The following is a 16,577-nucleotide window of genomic DNA, read 5'->3' as shown; positions in this document are numbered from 1 at the left end:
CTCCGCTGTTTTGACCGTTGACGCCGGTATGTAGGTCGGATGGACCCGGATGGTCCACGGTGGAGCGGGGCAATGTAGATTTTTTTTAGTTATATTCTTCATTGTAAGTGTTAATCTATGATCAAAAAAAAAATTCCTCGATGGACGTCGGTAATGATCGAATGGTCATAGTAGTTTTGCCCAACTATTTGTAAAATGACGAAGAAAAAGAATCGAGCTTTGTTTACATCTAATCTATGCCAAATACGAAGATGGCGTCATGTTTTCCATATTAACAGTTCGATGGCACGGTTTTGATTTTGATTTCACTTATAAAAAAATTATGTTTTTATTAAGTATTATTGCCAAAATATTCCTTTTTTTGCCTATGAATCAAAACACCAGTCGGTCATAAAGGCTGCTTGTAAGCTATGGTATAGGACTTTTCTGTTGTATATGTGGATATATATATATATATATATATATATATATATATATATATATATATATATATATATATATATATATATATATATATATATATATATATATATATATATATATATATATTTATTTATCTATTTTTTAAAATACTTAAATTTCGACCAATATTAACTTAAATTCACTTTAGGTAGTGGAATGTTCAATTTTACCAATTTGATGACCTAAACAAAGGCAGTGGTTGTTGTGGAGCTGGTTGGCAAAATGAGTTCCTCAAATATATACTCTTCGGATTTGGACGAAGAAACAAGACAGAAAATAAAAGGTGATATGATAGGAGATTCTCTTTACAGTGAGTCATTTGTATTGAAAACTCTTCTTCAACTTTCGGATTTAAAATGGAATAACGAAATTGAAGAAGATTATTGTTTTTTATGGGACATGACCGCAGACACTGATGTGTGTAAATATCTTTTTAATTTGGAATTTCCAGCACTAGCATGTAGTGCCATAAGTAGAATTGATGAGCCTAGGTTTATAGAAATTATTATAGGTATGTTAGCTAATTTGCTTTGTGCAGAATGTGATAAAAATATAACAGAAGAGGAAATTAAAGTTGTTCTCAGAGAATTAGACACAGATGATAGTTTGGTTTTGATACAAGTGAATCGATTTATTGCTGCAGTAGCCCATTCATATGATACTTTGCCTTTTTTAACGACTACTGAAGTAGATAAACTAATCTTTATTCTTAACAACTCTGTAAATAAGGAATTAATTGAAAAAACTTTAGAAACTGTTTTAAAAATAACTGATAACTTTAAATTGGAACAAGGATTAGTAAATATTCAACTTTATAAATCTGTAATAACAGGATTGCAAACAATTCTTGATATTAGCAGTTCAGATTTTGAAGTTAATGACTGCAGTAAAACTTTAATAAGATTTTTCTTACAGATTGTTACGAATGTTTGTAGCTACACTAACAAATTTTCAGATGACAATTTAGTTTTAGCTATTTCCTCATGTGATATGTTTAATGAAGCTTCTAAAAAAGTCTTGGAATATCTTTCTAAAGAAGAGAATATCTTTCCACTTGATAATCAGTTAATATTTTACATCAAAGCACTTTCCTATATTTTTATTAGTGTGGATTTCTGTTTTGTAGACTCTATATTTATTTATTTTTGTAAAATATTATTCATGCTTCATGAATCAAAGGAGGATATGTTGGATGTTTACAAGGAAACAGTCGGAATAATTGGGTATTTTATTTTTGTAGGAAATCAAGAAGTAATTTTAAATGCTTTCAAAAAAATGTTATATTTGCAAGCAATTTTTGTATTAAATTCTTTAAAACAAAATGAAACTAAAATTGAAGGCAATATATCTGCGAAATTGAGGTATTTGTTTAAGGAATTTAAGTAAACTATCCTGTGATATACATTGGAATTTATTCCTTATAACATAAAAAACTACTTTCCTACTACAGTTCTTGAAAAAACTAGTTTGCATAGTGACTGTAAAACCTTGTGAAATTTGCTGCTACTGATATGAGAAAAATAGAAAATGAGTTTAGTTATTTAGAAACAAATTTTAGTTATTTCTCTTTATCGTTTAAAGAAATGATACAAAGTCACAAGTGAAGAGATTATTGTTCATTATTGAATAAAATATTTCTATAAAATTTTATAACACCTTTTATTACTATGTCTATTTTCATCCATTAATTTGTTTTTTCTACTCCCTTCGGTAAAATACCTAATTATACACCAGTATAGCGTGCGGAAAGCGTCACTTTACCACGTGAGTTTATTGTCCCACGGATTCGAGTCATTTCGCACGGGATTGGGAGCAATTGGATATTTTCGGAGATTATACCCCACGGCTTTAATTTTAACGTTTGTCAATTCTGATGTCAGTGAAGTACCCAAAAACTAAGGGTCGTAGAAAAAGTATAGTATGCAGCATGTTCGGTAAACGTCCCTGGTTTATTAAAAACTCCCTCCGCTAGTGCCAAATAAATTCGTGACTCAAATGCTGTTTTTCTATTCCCGCCTGCAAAATGCCTAATTACACACCGATCTAACGTGTTGGAAGCGGGAACGGATCTGAGCCACTTCGGACATTTTCGGGATTTTACCGCACGGGTTTGGGAGCAATCGGATGTTTTCGGAGATATTTCCCACCCCTTGAATTGTGACGTTTGTTAATTCTGACTGTCATGTCAGTGAATGTATTCGTGTTTTGCGAAAATGTAGCCAAAAACTAACGGTTGTAGAAAAAGTATAGTATGCAACCCGTACGGTAAACTTTTTAAGTTACTCGTTTATTAAACACTCGCTCCGCTTGTGTCAAATAAGTTCGTGAGTCACTTGTTGCATAATATACTAATTTTTCACTCACTGCGGTTTACACACCGATCTAGCGTGCGGGAACGTCACTACTGACATCAGCTTCGTTTCCAAGATCTCTCGTTTGCGACTGATCCGAGCCACTTTGGACTTTTCGGTGATTTTACCACGGGTTTGGGAGCAATCGGATTTTTTCGGAGATTTTACCGCACGGTTTGAATTTCGACGTTTGTCAATTCTGACGGTCATATTAGCGAATGTATTCGCTCCGTTAGTGCGAAAAATGTCGATCAAATACGTTTCCAAACTTCCAGTGTGTCTAGTATTGAAAGTATCGAAGTCATATTTTCTCAACCTAGCATGTTAGTTGTCTTTAAAATGCATTTAGTGCAAACAAGACTAATCCAATAAGAAAAAAAATCCTACGCAACTTTCTCGAGGTGGTTTTACAGTTCAGGACTGAGAAAGCCGTCAACGCGGCATAAAGCAAACTCGGTAACTTTACGGCGCTAGATCACAAAAATACAGTTCGAGACTCGCATGTCAGCAAGGTCACTATTTCCATGTTGTATATCTAATTACAACAAAGTCAATAACTCCGAAAATGAGCCGTTAAAAAAATAGTATACCCTGAAAAAGGACCAAAATATCTCGATCTGAGGTCGACAACTTTTTTAGTTTTTCTTACCACTGTTTTTGGCCGAATGATCCTTGCAATTTTGGCCAATAGCACTGCATTAATGTTATTTTGTTTTGGTAAGTTTAGTCATTTATACTTGAGTTATATGCCCTTTTGCTAAAAATTTTAAACACTTAGTACCATGAATCGTCATATTGCTTATAGAGATTGGAAAAATTTATTCGATGAAGGTATTTACAAAGTTTGGCAGGCCGAATCCACCGAGGAATTGAAAGCAATTTCCATGATGATCTTTAGCATTAAAAGGGAATTTAAAAGTAATATAGTATTTAATTGTTGAGTAGTTCCTATAGAATGTAAAAGTGTTTTAGAAGTAGCAGACGAGCTAGACTGTAGGCTTACACAGATTAAGAAACAAGTTGCTAATAAGTCCCTAGTACTGTAAGTGATCCAAAGGATTATTGCAATATTGTTAAAACTTAATTTTCAGGTCATCAAACACTTCTGTGATATGTAATGATAAAGGTATAATCTTCTAAGCTTTATAACTTTAACACAAACATCTTTAGTTAATATCTATCATTGCAGAGAATATCTTAAAAGAAACATGTCAAAATGAACCTCTGTCGATTCCAAGAGCAAATGTGGGTGAAAGCCCTGATATGTTTCACATCTGTGATAAATCTGACAATTCTGTAGTGATATCCGATGATGATGAGTATCATCAATCAAATAAGCTAGATAGCCCAGAAATAAAAAAATCGAAAAGAAGTAACCTTCATAAAAGAAGTCTAAAACTAGAAAAAACTGGCCCTTCTGAGTACTCCGTTAAACATTTTTCAAAACAGAAACAAAAAAAGCAAGTTGCTGCATTTACTTTGAGAAACTCCTCAGCAAAGGAGATGAGAGATTTTGACACTTCAGTTGTTGCTGCCACTCCTCCGGTTGCAAAAATTATTTCTAAACGTGGTATCAAAACTAATTCCTGCTTGCAAAAGAAAAAACAAGCCATGCAAAATAATTCTACATTAACGCAGATCTTTCTTTCCCACAAAAAAATTGAAATTCCTGATTTTAAAGAAAAAACGCAAGTTATAAATTAATTTGTAGTTTGTAGATATTATTTTTGATTAAGTAATTCGTTTTATAGGGTCAATTCGAATTTGGATGAAACCTATGTTGATCTGGATGGTAGTCATGACATAGGAATAACAAAGATGATCAGTTTGTTAAATAAGAATGAATCTTCGAAAGAACAAGTGGTTCACAGTATTGATTTTGGCATTGGTTTACCCTATAATCTACAAGGACAAGGAAATAGCAGGCCCATAAGCACACAAAAAGTTCAGGGAAAATCCATAGATGGTGCAGAAAAAAGTGGAATGCAAACATTTTTAAATTCCAAGGATATCAATGAATTTTTTGCCCAGGTTCAAGGGTAAGTTATTGTTATGACAAGTGCCATCTATTACTTATAATTTTAGCTAAATACCACTGGCTGGAAAAAAATTCACAGAAAATTTGGAGAACAATTCAGTCTTGCTTTGTTTGAATTTGATCTTTTTAAACAATTTTTTTAAAACTCAGATAAAATTTCCTTTATAAAAATTTTGTTTATTCTGCCATTTATAATAGATTTTGTAATTAATGAAACAAATTGTAATAGAGTGCCAGACCACCAGTTGGAGGCGGAGCCTATTGTTAGAGGAAAAGCAAGGCAAAATTTACCAGGATGGGCATGCAAAGAATGTGAAAAAGTTAATTCTATTTTTAGTACATTTGGCTGTTGTTTAATATTTTTGTTTTGTAGTTTTATTTACATCAGGATTTGAACAAAACAGAACTAATGGCTCTTAATAAATGTTCCAAACACCGAGGGCTGTACAGGCCACGAGAAGACACAATGCCAGGTATGTAACATAAAAAATTATATATGATTTTCATAAAAAAAGTTTTAGGATATTGGGATATGAACATGATTACACAGGAAGGTGACACAACATAATTTCTTTTACTTTGTATTTTGTTAATTGATAAAGTTTATTTTATATTACTTATTTATTATTTATTTTATGTTACTTATTTCTAAATTAAGGTCTAACTCAGCATCTTATCATAACAACTTTACACATCTTATTAAAGAATAATCAAGGTGTCTTTTGTTGTCTTTTCTGTTGTTTTATGTTTACAGATTTCCTCTTTTTGCTTGCTCTATTTCAATTGCTTGGAACAGAGCTTTAAAATTGCCAGCGCCAAACCCCTGAAAAAAATTTTTTTTTGTGAGTTCCAGGAGAAAATCTAGGCTTAAAATATAATATCCGTTAAATATAATTTTTTGAACACCATAATTGAAAATATTGTTAAATTGCATATCTTTTGAATTTATATTTGTCACAACCATTAAAACAGTCTTTTAAAATTGTGATAAGTAATGGAACTATTATAAAATCTTTAAAATTATCTTGAAGCTATTAAATTCTCTCCCTGCAGCAATATTTATTGTTTTGGCTCTACAATTTTTTTTAACCAATATAAAAAAAGGTAGCAGGAAAACCTTACGTTATGGTTTTTCCTTTGTATCACCTCGATGAACAGCGTTGGACGGTCCTGCATATTTTTCGTGAATATTTGCAGCAGATACCCGTTTTCATCATAATCGATGAGGATTTTTAATTCCTGCAAAATTTTCATATCTTCGTCGATCTTTACGCTATTGTCTTTGAGTTTTTCCTTTAGAATATCGTAATAACTGTCTGGCACTTCTAAAAACTCCAGCCCTCTTGCCTTCAGGTGTTTCACCTGAAATATAATTTCTGTTAATCACCGTTCGATCATAATTTTACTAGTTTTGCATCAGGTAACAAGTTTGGCATTTTTTTGGCATTGCGATTACCCCCGCTTCTATCGCAAAGTTTTGATTTTTTATGGGAAACGTTTTTATTTTTATTATAGAACAAAGTAAAGACGGTAGACGCAATGCAATCTCTACATGTATTTTTTCATGAAAATATGTATACTTCCAAATTGGAAAAAAATTGATAGATCAAATTTGCATTTTTACTGCAAAATAATTTAGAAATTGTTGCGTAAAAATTAGCGAAAACGTTTGTTTTCATTCACATAGGTTTAACATTGAAAGTTGAAACAATGATGGATTCAAGCAAGCGTCACTAGACTACTGAACAGTTTATTAAAAAAAGAAAAGTAGATGCGGCAATTTAAACAGCATAATCAAAAAGCGATTATTATTTCAAAAATATGCTAATAAACAACTTGTTCCAATGTATGAGAATTGACCAAAAAATCGTTTTAGAGAACAAAATTTCGTAATCATATTCGCATGGATTTTGAATTTCATTCTTCGAGAAGGGAGCGAGTCTTTATTATTACTGCATTAATAGCAAGCAATAAAACAAACAATCTAGGGTAGGGTAGAAGGGTAAATGTTCTTTTTCTTTTTGCTAGACTAACAATAGGACAAATTATTAACTTTTTATTTTGAGAACTTAAAATTATTAACTACTATTATTATTATTAAAGTATTTGCCCGGCGAAGTTACACTAAATTGACCAATAAAAATATAAATGTTAGTGTAACAAAAAATATCTTACTCCCCACGAAAGTACGTAATTAGACATTTCACATGTACAAGAATTTTCAAAATCAATTTTCGAGAATAAAGCGATTTTGTTTCGTTTATAGTATTAGTGAGTAATATTAGTTTTTTAATTGCGAAAAATAAAATGATTCAACTTTCTTATTGACCATTAACTTCAAACTTACAGCAGATATGATGTCTTGAGTGTTTAGCGCGATGTGTTGTACTCCTGCGCCACCGTAATAATCGACGTATTCCTGTATTTGACTTTTCTTCTTTCCTGGGGCGGGTTCATTTATTGGCAACTGTAACACAGATTTGCCTAAAAACGAATATATATATTTTTTGGATTTGGTTACCTTAACATTCTCTTCCCAGTTGCACATTACTATTGACCTTAACGCTGAATATTCCGTGTGGAGTTGAGAATCGTCGACTGACCAAAATCGATGGAACTGCAGTATCGTTTCGTACCATTTTGCTACAGACTCCATTTGACCATCTGGTTGATTTCCAACGACGTGGTCTATGAAGTCCAATTTTACCGGAGGTCTTTAACACATTACAATCGTAATAATTTTATTTTGACCAACGACCCCCTTAACCAAAAAAAAAAACTTGGGAAAGAAGAACGCCTGACTACAGAGCACGCCTTTCAAGAGAAAACGCGAATATTTGCTGGTGATATAAAAGCGAAATACAGTTCGACAGGGACAGAGTACAGTGCAGGTCACTAGTTCTCTATATTTGCAATACATTGCATATAATAGCCATCAGTATTTTAAAGTCACACGGCTACGTTCGAGACGTAAATGACGTCGCCTAATGTGGTATTGTGGGCTATATTTTAAAAAGTCAAATACGTTGTATTTCCGTGTAGTTTGAACTGAAAATACTTCTTAAACTTAGATTTATATTTTCCCGGCTGATCCTTGAAGTCATCACGAGTTCGTGACTAGACTAGACACTGCTGGTTTCACATGAACTGTAGCCATGACGACCTGCGATTTGAATCTTATAAATAAATAGGCGTCATATAAATTATTAGTAGTGTGTGCGTAATTAATACTAGTTCTTATATTCAGTATCTATTTTAGATTTGGATAACATAATAAGAACGTTGTCTTTTTATTTATCTCCAGGGTGAATTCAAAAATTCACATACTTAAAATAATATCACAATTTCTGCTATATTACTATAGCTACTTACTAATTTTTAATTAATGCATGTTCAGTATATCTGGAATCGGATTTTAAAAAATCTTTTAAATGAAATAAAATAATTAAATTATTTGTTTTAGTTTGTTGTACAACTTAAGTGTTTTACGAAATTGTACTGGAACCGGCCCAGGTAGTTTTATTGCATTCAATAAGCCAAAATCATTTACCTATGAAAGCGATGTATCTAGAACAGTTTTACTAAGAGATTGTCGAATTTCCATTATCTATGCGCCATTAAGTGCAGGCTCGGGTAGTGATACATCTGCCCGAAACGTCGTGTAAAGAAAAAATAAAAATAATGGAAGTTCAAACAAAATCTTAGTATTTCTACTGAATCGCTGTCTACCAGTTCCAAGCAAACGTTAGGAACGTTTTGTTTCTTTTGAAGAACATGTAAAAATCATCCAAGAGATCCGTTAATCACAAACTCAAATTATAAAAAAGAATACTTACAGTTGTTTGCCCAAAATATCTTCCGGAATGTGGACATATCCAGGTAAAAATAATCCATTGTAAAATGTTCTATCGACAAATGTGTGTACCGTATCACCGTACTACAATTTTAAAATCAGTTTTCAATACTACGATATTATATTCAGTGAATACTAACCGTTTGGATAGTAGCAAACCTTACTGTCCCATTAAAATCGGACTCTTCCCAAATATCACAAATAATTTTCGCGCCTTTCTCTTCAGCTCTCTAAATATAAAGATTATCCAATTTCTGAATCAAAAGTTTGAATAAAATGTACCTTAACTATTCCGTCCAAACATTTTACAGTAAATGCTATATCTTTCACTGCGTCTCCGTGTTTCACCAGATGTTCACTGAATTCGGTTTCGCTTGCTTCATAGGCAGATTTAAAAATGAATGTTATCTAGAAATGAAATACGTTTAATCAGTCAACAGAGGAATAGAGATTTATTTAGTTTTTTTAACTTCAAATGGAATGATCAATAAAATGCCAAATTAATAAAGAAACATTCAACTTTGAAGAAAATAAATCATATTCACAAACGAAAACTATATAGTCAGTTCACCAAATTGGCTATATATTCTTCAGCAATTTTTTTAAAGATTTAACAAAAGTGTACACATTTAAAATAACTACTAAACAAGTAACTTCTATATGTAATTTAATTTCGAGAGCATATTTCCGTATCAATTTTAAGTAGAACATATTTAATCAAATATTTGGTTTTCAAATTACAGCATATTACTATTTTAGAATATGCAAGTTACTACTTAAAATACAAAAAATCGAATCACTTCACTACGCGTACGTAATGAACATAAAAAACAGATAAAACAAATCAAGTTACCTTTGCTCATTTCTAGCAATATTTATTTTTCATTAGTTTTTAAAAAAACATTTTGAATCATTCAAAAGTGAAATAAATAGGCCCTCACCACCCTAAATCTTGAAAAGCAGGCATTGTAGAGAGTTTTATGGTCCACAAATAAATCTATTCACGTGCAAAATATAATACACACATCTACTTAAATTGGGTTTTATGTGTTATACAAAAATGAAGCGAGATACAAAAGATATATAGAAAAGTGTCATTTTTGGATGCGAAGAAGTCGCAGGGATTCCGTGCAATAGATTTTGACACCCCCTGGCTTAATTTTAGGACACAGATGTAATCATATCTACCCTGCACTTTATGAAACACTTTGAAAAACTTTTGTTTGTAGATATTTAACTGTCATTGGAATTGCCATGAAGAAAAATCCGTACAGTTGAAACCAAATTGTTGCAAAACATAATTAAAGTCAATCCAATTTTGCAATTAAGGTTCATTTCCCATAATTGTTAGAGATAAATAGGAAGAAAGTTTATTATGAATTTTATTTGGACTTATTATTGGAATTTATATGGTGTCTACTTTAACATCTTATTTTTTAGGTTAAAAAAATTGGTTTAAATTTATTTTAATCAAAAAGTTGGTACTAAGAATATACCGGAAATAATTTTGCAAATTTTAACCAAAAATAAGTATATATTACCTCGTTTTGGCGAACAACGTAAGAGGCGTATTTCCTTTCTCCTGTTTCCAAACCTTTGTACGCAATTGGCTGGAATCCCAACCGCGTAATGTAATATGTTGCAGCCTAAAATTAATTTCAAATGTCGTGCAGCGTTAAAGTGTTTTCTTGGACTTTTAATATTTGCTTAAATTTATATCTTATGCTACCTGGTATAAAATATATGTTTATATAAAGCACCCCTAAAATTAGACAGAATACACATTCTAAAGCGACTTTTTTTTAAATTCCATTCAGAAGTAGTTGCGGCATTTTGTCCTTATCCAAACAAGCTCTAGTGAACTGAGTGCTGAGTTGAAATGCATAAGTCATTTATATCTACTTTCCGCCATTGTAAATGGAAATGCGCAGATATATGTATTTTTTAAAGATTTTCGATATGATACAAAATTTAATATTTCGATTTTATGTTCTACTTCACTCAGGTTTGCAATTTGTATATTTGATATAAGTAAATAATAAGTTTAATTGTATATTATGTAACGGTTTTATCACCAAATTAGATTATAAATAGCACATTTTGGTGAATTCTGCAAAGAAGTTTATCAACATGTTGCGTACTATATTTTTTCTACGTTGGGGTACATTTTTGCAAAGCAGCGTGAATACCATCAAAGTTTTAAATTTACAGAAAATATCCTATCGCTAAAGAAGTTGACGTATTAGTGACACAATGAGTGCAAAATACGATATCACATGAATCATATCAATTGTCTGTATATGAATGCTTATTTAGTAGCTAATTCTTTAAATAAGAACCTTACAAAAACAGCAATATTCTCGATAAAGGATATTGTTAACAGTGAATTATTGGATGAAAGAAAAAAATGTTGTGGTTTTCGGTTTCAATATCCCATTTGGACAACAGTGAACAAGATATGATAAGAAGGACGTTATATTACGTTTATCGAAACCAGATTGCTTAAATGTGAGAACAGAAAATGTTACACTTTAAGTCCGAGTGTAATAAATTTAATTAAAATTAGTAAGGTCTTTTATGGCCGTCAAACACTGGTCGTTGAGGTTTGTCAATTCTGGCGGTTCTGTATGTCTAGAAAAAAATATCGCATGCAATACATTTATAAACTTCTTCAGAGCCACCTATATTAGACCCCTTCTACGCTGAAGTGTACCCAACTTTTATAGGTAAAACTTTATCTATTTTGTGGTAACGAAAAAAAAAAACGCAAAGTGGTTGAAAAATAAAGAATAAAATATAGAACTGTATGCCGTAACATCACAGGAATGTATTTAGTTCTAACTTGTTTATGTCTAAAATAGTAAGGGGGAAAATATCTCGATTCTCATAAACGTTTAAACGCAAAATTACCTGTTTAGCGTTTCCGACGTAGAAGGTGAGATGATCAAATGCTAAAAATTTTCCGTTAACAGGCTAAAAGGACAAATTAGTTCGAAAACATTCGCTTAGATATTTTTTGTTTTTAAACCCTTACCCTTCTCCCTTTATCGGTGTATGAGGTCTGAAACAAGTAAAAAAATAGTCGACATAGTATTGCAGTATTCAGTATGATCGGGTGTTGTTAAAGTCAGTAGAGCTTAGGTGAACAATTAGTACGCAGATTTCGATAAAATGACATATATGGGACATGTTATGGAATTAGTAGTTCAAAACAATTAACACAATAATAATGCTGACCTCATAATTAGAAACATAAGATATTAAAATAATTCATTGCACTTATAAAAAACGAAATGGAATATAATCGAAAACTTTTAAACGGACCGAAATTGTTGAGCGCGACAGTTTTAATTTAACTTTTTTGTAGAACCTTATTTTAACGTTCAGTCCATATGGGAGTATACAGAAGTAGAAGTATTTATAGCATCGTCTTACCATTGTCACTAAGACCTTTCACACAAAACTTCTGAATCAAATTTTTGCGTTGCTGGTTTTTATAGACTCCGGGCTCTGATAAACAGCTCTTTCTCGAAGCTGTTAATTTATGCAAAACATATCAAGGACAGCTGGGATTTTTGCATATATGTATTTATCTATGCGATTTAATAAATTATTTCAAACGTACTTATTGGGGAGATTTTGTAAATACAAACATGTTCAAAACACTCTTTCGGCGTAGTTGTAATAGTGCATTTAAATTTCCATTTATTTCGCTACTTTAATTCTTGTTAATTCGTGTTCATACAGCTTGATTCAATACATTACCTCAAAAATTAGGGTTATTATTATTATTAAGGTGAAATGGTTTTTTCTACTCCTTACCTCTAGTGTATCCAATATATGTACTGATTAGGACTGCGCAGTTAAAAAACTGCCGCGAATCACTTCAAAAATTTCGGGTCCTTTAGTCGCGCGAAAGATTGGATGTTTTCGGTAGATTTTAAATACTGATAGCACTTTGATGCTTGGCGGTTCTGGCGGTCACGTCACATGTCACTCAGTCAAGGTATTGCACTTGTTTACTAAAGCATCAAGCCTCTTGTGCTAAAACACCCTCGTGACTAAAGTGTCGTTTATCAAACTTGTTGCATCATAGACTATCAATGTACAGCTTTTTTTTCAGGATCCATTCGAGATTGTTCATAACGGAACTAAATTTATAATATTTTATACGCGATTCATTTCCACACACGTTAGAAGAAGAAGCAATATTTTGTAAATATTGCATCAGACAGTCCGCGACTGAATGAAAATTTTTGCCACGCCAGTTTACTACTAATACTATAGACGTTGTCTGATGCAATCTTTAAATGGGCTGAGAAGTCAACGTTCTCATAAAATAGATTTTCGTGCGGCTTTGCTTTCCACGATTTCGATTGTTTTCGATATCATATTTTAGAAAATTAAACTTGGGTATTTATAATTATTTTTTTCTAAAATTTAGTCATACTAAAATATGATAAAAAAAGCTAGGTATATATGATTATTCAGTGTTCAATAGTACGAAAAATCTCAGTTTTAAAAGAGAAACCGATTGTACATCTTCACATCTAAAAATTGACTTGACTTTATAATTTCTAAATGCCAATAATATCGTGTATTGGAATATGAAAAAATATATAGGAAGTTCTATTAAAAAAAATATTTTCCCATTGCCACGTTTTTAGAAAACACCATGTATAATTCAATATATCATGCCATGGTATGCAAAAAATTTTCAAAATTGTGATAAATATATATTTGAATTTGTCACACTATTGAGTGACCCTGTATGTCTATTTAAATACAACCTCGATGGAAAAAACGTAAAGTAATAATTTTTTACAATAATTAATTTCAGAACTTTTAACAAAATAACATTTAAATAATTTCAACATTATCATCATGTAAGACAAAAATTATGGAGCAACCAACTTTAAACGTGTCTCTTGGTCGCTTCTGAATACATTTATAGACGCGATAAGCTGTACTAAAGTTACCACAATACTAAGCTAATATTAGGGTAAAGTTAGTTAGTAATCGGATGTCAGTATTTGGTCCAGTGTCCTTTATTTGCAATAACCTGCAACCATCTTTCTGGCATCTATGAGATCAGATTTAAAATTGTTTCATCATCTATAAACTTTCAAATATTTTGGATTTCTTACTATAATTGATCCTTATATTTTTTTAGTGCGATTTTTTTTTCAACGATCTCGTATAGGTTCTCTATCGGATAAAAATTCGGTAAATACACTGGAAATTTTAATATCGTAACATTGTTTATGAAAAACGATTCTTTAATTATTTTGCAGTGTGTTTAGGGTCATTATTGTGCTGGAATATATGCTATAAAGCCATTCCCTACCCGGCATATGGCAGCATAACCTCTTCTATTATTATTGGATGGTTCTCGGAGACACATTTTCTGCACCCAATTCTGCTAAAATCTCACTTGCAGATAACCGTGGACAGCTGTCACTAATTATTTTAATTCTCCGATCTTCTTGATTCGTAGTTTTTCTTTTTCTTCCCCCTAGCTTGAAGTTTATAACTCTTCTACGGAGCCGAAAAATTTGCATAATATTTAAAACAAAGTGAATTGTGCTTATATTGTTTTTTGTTGTATTCTAGCTAATAATATATGTATGCCACGAGGCGTCTTGCACTATTAGGCTATACAGAAAAACATTATCTTTAATGAGCGAACAAGAAAATAAACCAGTCGTTTTAATTTTGTCGCAGAAAATTGATGTTAAGCCCAAGAAGGATCCACATTTAAAAAAAAATCATATACGCAAACAAAAAATATGTTTGCAAGTCAATAGTAAATTAACAAATTTTAAGCAGTCGCTCGAATTGTGTCAGATACTGGATACCAACGTCAATGTTAACAAATGTTTAAAAGGGATTTCAATTACCTGCGGCGTTCGACAATATAAGTATACAATATGTAATATGTATTAAATAAACAGTTTCTATAACGCGTCTGTCCCATCTTCATTGTCAAAATTGACGGCTAGTGGATTTTTTTTTCATGGGGGCAGAGTTCAGCATTTGTTTTAGGTAATTAGCATTGGCAATTTCAGACAAATGTGTAAACTCGCTGGACTCGTTAAAAATCATGTTTTACACTTCCAAATCTAACCGCGAGATGGTCGAAAAGTGTTTAATCATTTGGTAATACATATTTGACAATAATCAAATTGCTAGCGATTTACGCCGAAGCCCCCACTAGAATCGATATATATATATTTCATAAACAGAATGGCATTTTGTTATTTTCATTCCCATTTATTATCCAACGTAAATTAATTATCAGGCGACGCAATTTTTATTTGCGTCGGGTAAACAAATCAATATGTATAGATACGCCACTTTTTCACTCGGTGGAAGGTGTGCTTTCTTTGTTTTAAATTGTGGAATATTGTAAAATACCTGGAGGGTCACTACCGTGAGAATTATTTAAACTCACAAAATTTATATATATATATATATATATATATATATATATATATATATATATATATATATATATATATATTCTCACGTATTGATTCACGGATGGAAAAATGTGATGACACACGAGTGTTCGAAGTGTTTTCGGAGCGCGAGCATTGAAGATGCCAAGTGAGATTTTGGCGAAACGCCTGCAGGATTCCAGTCGGATGCAAGATTTGCAGGATTCCAGTCGGATGCAGGATTCCAGTCGGAGTTCAACGAGCGAACGGATGATATCCCGGAATATAGTGTCATCATATATATATATAAATATATATATATATATATATATATATATATATATATATATATATATATATATATATATATATATATATATATATATATATATATATATATATATATATATATATATATATATATATATATATATATATATATATATATATATATATATATATATATATATATATATATATATATATATATATATATATATATATATATATATATATATATATATATATATATATATATATATATAAACTGTCGAAACTGAGCTTTTGTTAAAGAATGTGCTGAGTTATGATTAGATATATCAAACAAATTCTCAAGGCGGTTTTTAAATGTATGCTCCGTAATTTTTTGTTTCTGAGTTTTGGTTTTTTTATATATTTTTTAAAGTTCCCACTTTTGATAAGCTTTCATGATTTTAGTAATAGCGTTACATGGTTGACAGACCGGAATACCAGTAGGTTTCCAAACTTTGATAACATCACGAATCACTTCGTGAAAACACTGTGGAATTGTGAGGTTAGAATCTGTATGCTTGTAGAAAAATAATTGTAAAACTTTTCGTATACTCGGTTATTTTTCTTTTACTTAATCTTCTACATGAAAAACCAAACAAATAAATTTTCTTTTCAGCCATTTTACTGATAATAATTCAAATTACTGAGAGCTTTAAAGAATGACAATCCACAATAATTTCTTAATATATGTGTTGCAGACACTGATAATTTGACAACCGTATGATCTAATAGTGCTCCCACCTTCACGACGTACTGACAACCATTTTAAATTTTGAAATCCATAAAAATAAAACACTGACTATTAATTAGAACAAAAAGTTTGAGAAATTATGTAAGTAAAAAAGTATTACAAGCTTTTCTGAAAAGTTCAAAATTTAGTAATTTTTAAATGGCTGTAATTAATGTTCTTTTAATGATAATCATACTTTGTTATACGGTTTTGGAAAGCTTATAGACTCAACTTTAACAATATAAATTGTTTTTTTTTTGTAAAAAATCACGAACATTATACGTAAATTTAATTTTAGTGAAAAAATAATTTTTCCCATGTTAATTAAATCTGAAACTACAATAAAAACAGCGACCCCTTAGAGTTGAGCTGCAGGGCTCATCTTTGGTAA

The 16,577-nt window shown here is 31.1% G+C and overlaps 3 protein-coding genes across 6 annotated transcripts; 2 read left to right on the top strand and 1 right to left on the bottom strand.

Annotated features, from left to right (window-relative positions):
- Positions 1–252: 252 nt before the first annotated feature.
- On the top strand, positions 253–2,443 carry LOC132702763 (uncharacterized). 2 transcript variants are annotated; one of them, XM_060671517.1, is made up of 2 exons: positions 253–403; positions 611–2,443. In XM_060671517.1, exon 2 carries the CDS (start codon positions 685–687, stop codon positions 1,846–1,848), a length of 1,164 nt encoding a protein of 387 aa, XP_060527500.1. In that variant the 5' UTR covers positions 253–403; positions 611–684; the 3' UTR covers positions 1,849–2,443. The 2 variants fall into 2 exon arrangements, with proteins under 2 accessions (XP_060527500.1, XP_060527499.1); XM_060671516.1 differs by having other exon boundaries at positions 253–413; positions 611–2,441.
- A 985-nt stretch (positions 2,444–3,428) lies between these two features.
- LOC132702762 (uncharacterized) lies at positions 3,429–5,510 on the top strand. 3 transcript variants are annotated; one of them, XM_060671513.1, is made up of 9 exons: positions 3,429–3,530; positions 3,619–3,731; positions 3,786–3,855; positions 3,905–3,939; positions 4,003–4,501; positions 4,565–4,852; positions 5,081–5,171; positions 5,225–5,324; positions 5,373–5,510. In XM_060671513.1, the coding sequence occupies exons 2-9, from the start codon at positions 3,698–3,700 to the stop codon at positions 5,417–5,419; spliced, it is 1,164 nt and encodes a 387-aa protein (XP_060527496.1). In that variant the 5' UTR covers positions 3,429–3,530; positions 3,619–3,697; the 3' UTR covers positions 5,420–5,510. The 3 variants fall into 3 exon arrangements, with proteins under 3 accessions (XP_060527496.1, XP_060527495.1, XP_060527497.1); XM_060671512.1 differs by lacking the exon at positions 3,429–3,530 and having other exon boundaries at positions 3,539–3,731; XM_060671514.1 differs by lacking the exons at positions 3,429–3,530; positions 5,081–5,171; positions 5,225–5,324; positions 5,373–5,510 and adding an exon at positions 4,899–5,057 and having other exon boundaries at positions 3,539–3,731; positions 4,565–4,844.
- LOC132702764 (4-hydroxyphenylpyruvate dioxygenase) lies at positions 5,458–12,239 on the bottom strand. The gene is made up of 11 exons (XM_060671518.1): positions 12,140–12,239; positions 11,739–11,765; positions 11,615–11,677; positions 10,246–10,350; positions 8,987–9,112; positions 8,845–8,934; positions 8,688–8,788; positions 7,373–7,565; positions 7,199–7,318; positions 5,974–6,213; positions 5,458–5,674 (listed from the first exon to the last, which is right to left on the bottom strand). The coding sequence occupies exons 1-11, from the start codon at positions 12,140–12,142 to the stop codon at positions 5,600–5,602; spliced, it is 1,143 nt and encodes a 380-aa protein (XP_060527501.1). The 5' UTR covers positions 12,143–12,239; the 3' UTR covers positions 5,458–5,599.
- Positions 12,240–16,577: the final 4,338 nt, after the last annotated feature.

This window comes from Cylas formicarius, unplaced genomic scaffold, assembly GCF_029955315.1.
Source record: "Cylas formicarius isolate icCylForm1 unplaced genomic scaffold, icCylForm1.1 PGA_scaffold_6__28_contigs__length_40554024, whole genome shotgun sequence".
Taxonomy (NCBI): Eukaryota; Metazoa; Arthropoda; class Insecta; order Coleoptera; family Brentidae; genus Cylas; species Cylas formicarius.
Note: the sequence above shows the minus strand (reverse complement) of the source record. Positions and strands in the feature narration are given on the sequence as shown.